Source organism: Amphimedon queenslandica, unplaced genomic scaffold (assembly GCF_000090795.2).
Source record: "Amphimedon queenslandica unplaced genomic scaffold, v1.1 AMPQUscaffold_13301, whole genome shotgun sequence".
Classification (NCBI taxonomy): domain Eukaryota; kingdom Metazoa; phylum Porifera; class Demospongiae; order Haplosclerida; family Niphatidae; genus Amphimedon; species Amphimedon queenslandica.
The window spans coordinates 113,762-119,209 of NW_003546463.1; the positions used below are offsets into that span (position 1 = coordinate 113,762).

At 36.0% G+C, this 5,448-nt stretch overlaps 2 protein-coding genes across 2 annotated transcripts in view; one reads left to right on the forward strand and one right to left on the reverse strand.

The window, feature by feature from the left end:
• LOC109583512 (uncharacterized) overlaps window positions 1-529 on the forward strand; it is a 9,387-nt gene extending 8,858 nt beyond the window's left edge. Inside the window, exons 10-12 of the mRNA XM_019998901.1 lie at window positions 4-20; window positions 153-323; window positions 372-529. Coding sequence (XP_019854460.1) covers window positions 4-20; window positions 153-323; window positions 372-461 — 278 coding nt within the window. The 3' untranslated portion in view covers window positions 462-529. The remainder of the gene's footprint in view (window positions 1-3; window positions 21-152; window positions 324-371) is intronic.
• Window positions 530-3,717: 3,188 nt separating this feature from the next.
• On the reverse strand, window positions 3,718-5,442 carry LOC109583515 (uncharacterized). Its single transcript, XM_019998904.1, has 4 exons — window positions 5,433-5,442; window positions 5,312-5,383; window positions 5,184-5,267; window positions 3,718-4,354 (listed from the first exon to the last, which is right to left on the reverse strand). Exons 2-4 carry the CDS (start codon window positions 5,358-5,360, stop codon window positions 3,876-3,878), a joined length of 612 nt encoding a protein of 203 aa, XP_019854463.1. The 5' UTR covers window positions 5,361-5,383; window positions 5,433-5,442; the 3' UTR covers window positions 3,718-3,875.
• Window positions 5,443-5,448: the final 6 nt, after the last annotated feature.

Consider the following 5,448-nt stretch of genomic DNA (forward strand, 5'->3'; position numbering starts at 1 on the left):
TAGTCATATTTGCACCAAAGGTGAGCTGGTAAATGTACATGTATCATTGATAAGCACACTAATGGCTTTTAAGGATGCAATTAATGTTGTTATTGCAAGTAACAGGACATAAATTTTTATCATTCATTATGTATCATTTATATTTATGATAGATGTATCGTTTATATAAAGATCCCAAGGGAGAGAGTTGTGAGACCTCACAGACAATGTCTTCAATTGAGTTTGGAAGAAGTGGAGCATTGACAGTAGTCAGTGATAAAGAGAGGATCGATCAGTTGCAGAATAAAGTCCTGGAGCTACAGTCACAGCTAGAAGGAAAAAGGGTATTGATAATACATTGTAGCTTTATTTGAATAAGAAATGTTTTTCAGGTTTTAAATGCAGAAAACGGAGACAGGAAAGGACCTGTGACTTTCATAGAGACTTCCATGGTGGCTTCAATTACTGAGACAAGTGACTGAAATGTATTTTGTTGTCATGGTGTGTTTTGTACCGTTTTTATTCAAACAAAGTTTATTTTTAAAGTGCATTAATTTTTTCAACAATATAATCATTAAATCGTGGCTTTTTGACATTGTCCCACTCAAACATCACAAAATAATATGATAGTCAGTGGGAGCAGCTCCATCAAGTTTGATGCCTTTAATAGTTAAGTTCATGCGTGATACGTCATGTGCTTGCTAGGTATAAATAACTTGGCATAGATACAAACAGACTATATTGATTGATGAGGTTTCGAGTGATAAAGGCTTTTCTCATGTTTTTTTGCATCACTTTTTATAGTTGAAACTGCAGTTAAGAGTACATTTACAGCTTGAATTATCATTGCTTATCTTGTTTTACCAGGCATTACTTTACTATTATATTTTCTGCTTATTCTTCTTTGCTATGTTACAGCAGGAAACCAGCATTGGAAAGTAGTCAAAATGATCAGTATTATTTTGTAATTTGTCTAGAAAGCAGTGAAACCATGAGAAACATTATTGCAAGCAGCCTGCAGTGAATTGTTCATTGATAAAATCTTTCCTGCTTCTTTGGCTTCCATTTTGCTCTCGTAACTATTTCTGCCCATTGTTTGCATTTCCTTTTCTTCTTCAATAAGGAAGAGAATAATATCAGTCACGTTTTGTTGCCTGCAAAGCTGTAGCAGCCAAAAACATAGCATTATTTCCCATTGCAGCCAATTGGGTGTGGCACTAGTCAACGTGATACGTGATCCAATGATGATTCATATCCTTATTGAAATAATGAATAATAATTATCTTGAAAACTGATAGTAAACACAAATATTGTTTCCTTCAACTTTAGTTTCTACACACTTTAGACCACCTTTAAATTGTAAGGATGGCAACAGAGACAAAAATACTTTTTTTGTACAAGCGATCTCTCTTCTTGTAATAAAGACTCAGGCTAATAATACAGTCAAACCTGTCTATTCTGGACACCTTGGGACCCAATAATGCTGTTCTTATTATAGAGGTGTCCTTATTTCAGAGGTTCATTAATGCACATTACTATTGTATTGGGACTGATACTACCTGTCCTGATTATAGAGGTGTCCTCATTTTAGAGTGTCCGCAATAGCAGGTTACACTGTAATTGTAATAATAATAAATGAGTAATTGATTGAGATATTAGGAAGAAAAAGAATCAATAAAAGATTTAATACATGACAGAGACCAAGACATTTTTACAAATGGTGGTAGAGAATTCCATTGCTTAATGCTTGTTGTTACTTTGTTTCTGTTCCTAAGGTCACATGAATAATGTACAATAGTATACACACAATACATTATACCTGTAATGGTCACCATTGTAAGACTTTGTGCCTATGTAAGTACATGTACCTACACATCTGTCTGAACTCTACATTTTAAATTGTAAACTGATCAATGCTTTTAAATTATTAACATTATTAATTAAATACGCTAAATATTATCAGAGCCAAATTCCCAATCCATATAAATGACACATACAAGCCATATACAGTACATGAACATACAAACCATATACAGTACATCAACATACAGAACATGAGGCATGTATTATACAGCTCTTGTTAAAAGCACGTGTGAGAAATACCTTAATGTTTGACACGTGTGCCTGGTATTATTTACAACTATGTATGCCTAATAGTACATAATAGTAAGCTACTCAAAATATTGATATTAGACGCTGTGGCTCTCCTGGCACATGTTTGCCCTGGGTGCATGCTGCATACTATTACAACTTCTAGTACATAACAATAGACTGCTAACCTAACACAATGCCCACATTGTACTTTTCTTTGTTGCATTCTTCCTCATTCATTGAATTGATCATCAACTTGCAAAGCATAGATTATGTGGCATAAATAGAAATGTAATGTTTCATATATTATTTCCTTCATTAAAGTTTATTACATGTATGACAATAAGAAGCATCTAAAATAGTCCCAACAAAAATTCCTATAATGCTTCTTCAAGCACTAATTATATTAGACCAAAAAAAATTGTTGCTTATTGCATTCAAGATGAGAACTTTACCAGAGATGTCACATCTTGCTTGATTATTCACACCAAACCCATAGCATCCCAATCCATGCATATAGAGTTTATACGGTAGGGTACCATCACCTCTATCTTACCTTGGCTTATAACAGCTCTTCGATGACCACCATACATAGCAATGTAGGCCCATGTCTGTTTACTTTGATTGACAAAATTAGCTACAATAGCCCCAGCAAAATGTGGCAACTCTGATCTCATTTTTGTTAGCACAGACCAACATCATATCCTCATCTTTAGATGATGACATCGCAATGCCATGTGTTTGTTGCTGTGTGTAATGGGAAATCTGCACTAGCAGGAAGTGAACATTTTTTATAGCATACTCCAAGATAGCTCTCCTTATCAATCATCAGCACAACCAATAGTTACTGGACTAACCTTTATTCACATGCTTTGTAAACTAGAAAAATTCGAGTTAATTTACAATATGCAGTACACGTGCAAGAGTCTTAATTAGAGTCTGCTATCAACACAGCCACAAACTCCAGTTCCATTTACTTCAACTTTAATTAATGTTATCCAGATTACCTTTAAGAAGATGAAGACTGATGCTTAATTCAACAGAAATAGAAAGCATATTTTTATAATTATCAGAGACAAGTGCTGTGCCTTGTGGTGGCACAATATAGCTTTACCTGCAATGATCATTTGATATGACCATGATTTTGAATGTATATTGTACTTCCCATTGTTATGTTCGTGCTGTCCATAAGTGCATTTGTAGGATTAATAGCCAACACAGCAAAACCATAATAAGAAACAATCCTGACCTCTTTGATAAGCAATGAACCAATGTGCAGGAAAACTAAAGCTGCTAAATGATACTGAGTGAAATAAAATGGAAAAGTGATAATAGAGTTAATTGCATCCAGTCCTCTCAGATATCCACCTCAATTTCTTAACACTACTGAGCCTTCAGAGAGAGAAGTTTTGAGTATTAATAGAAGAGAGTACACTGTTAGGTTGTGTGTTGGAGTCATTACAGTAAATGATAGCTGGTAGTGATGAATCACTAGTGAGTGTCAGTGAGTAGGTCATAGAGTGATCCTTGCTTTATGATATGAGTTACATTAGTAGACAGGATCAAAACTGTATCTTCTTGTAATGGTTGACTAGCACACATGAATGTCTCTAGCCCCCCATCTTTTGGTATGTTAATCATGTCACTGCTGGTTATAGCAACAATAATCAAAGCAAAATAATTATTTACAAAAGTTGCATGAACACAGAAGCACCAAAAATAATCAAAAAATGTCCTAACAAAAGTAGTCCTAACAAAAAGTCCTAAATTGCTTCTTCATGCACTTGTTATTATATTAAGCCAGTTCATTGCTTCTTGCATCCAAGATCAATGGGCACTTTACTAGAGACATCGAGAAGTGCGCATTTTCCTTCATTATTCACACCAAATCCCCAGCAATCACCCCCATAGATCCAGGGTTGGTAAGGGAGGCTCCCAACACCTCTATCATACCTTGGCTTGTAACAGCTATGTGGTGGCCACCACCGGTAGCAGTATAGGCCCATGTCAGTGTAATCTTTTCCACAAAAATGGCTGCAATATCCCCAACAAACAGTGGCAACTCCGATGTAGTACTCTTTGCATTTAGGATAGCAGAGACCAGCATCATATTCCTGACTTGAAGTGCATCCATTCCTTGCACACGTCCATCTTTCTGTGCGTAATGGGAAATGTTTATTAGCAACAAGTGAACATTTCTTATAGCAACATGCATGAAACAGCTCCTCATCATCAGCACAACCAATACTAAATCCATTAACTTTTGCTCCACATGCCTTGTCAACTACAAATGAAATTAAACAGTACAAACACTAGTTGGCCTCGCCTACGCGAGGTATAGGTAGTTGTTGTGTGTGTCATTCATTCATTCATTCATTCATTCATTCTGTACAACTGAAATTTGTTTTTAATAAACAATAACTTTAGCACAGCGTGTTCTAAGCTCCTAGATCTTTCTTTTTGACGTGGAAAAGTCTTTCTTAACTGTTTTGTGTTGCTCAAATACAAGTGCTAGGTACAGAAGCTTCAAAGTAAGAAAATCGAGTAGTTGGGCCAAGTTCCGTTGTGTTGGCACTTTAGAGATAGCTGGTAGCATTTTTCAGTAGAATAGAACATGGCCTTCAAAAATTATGAACAGATTTCTCTAAATCTTACTTGATGAAGAGTTATACTTACTTGAAATTGTTGAGGTCACTCGTTTGTGCAGCGCTAGAGCAACAGCTTGCTGGGTTATAGGTACTAAAGTACCTATACTATCTCAAATATACAAAGGCAGCAACTTTTTTTGTCAGCAAGTTTATCATATATTGCTGATTAGTAAAGAAAAAGTGAAGCTTCTTTCTCACATGGTCTTCTTGCTGACACTCATTCCAGTCATGGAATGCCACACCTTTCAATCTACATGCATGGGAGGGGCTGGAGCTGCTTGCATGTATGTGCTACAGTGCTGCTACTTCTGCAAGTATTCAAGAGCAAGTGCAACTGCAGGAAGCTAGTGTTGAGCAGACTCTCTTCATGCTGATAATCAAACAGTTATTGAAGTGCGGGCATGCACCATAGCAGCTATAGGGGCGAGGCCATGCACCGTAGGTGTCTCGTTGCAAAAGTCTTACTATCAACACAGCCCTTGGTTAACTCATAGTAAACACAAAGTTTGTTTCCTTCAACGTTTATTGTTACATCTCTTATAGCATTGCCTAAATTGCAAAGATGATTTTTCATTTAATAGGAACAGAAATACTTGTATGTACAAGCGATCTCTCTTCTGGTGATGAAGTCTCGTTATTCATGTTTGTTACTTTGTTCCCTGTTGCTAAGGTCCCATGAATAATGTACAATAGTATACACACAATACATTATACCTGTAATGATCACGGT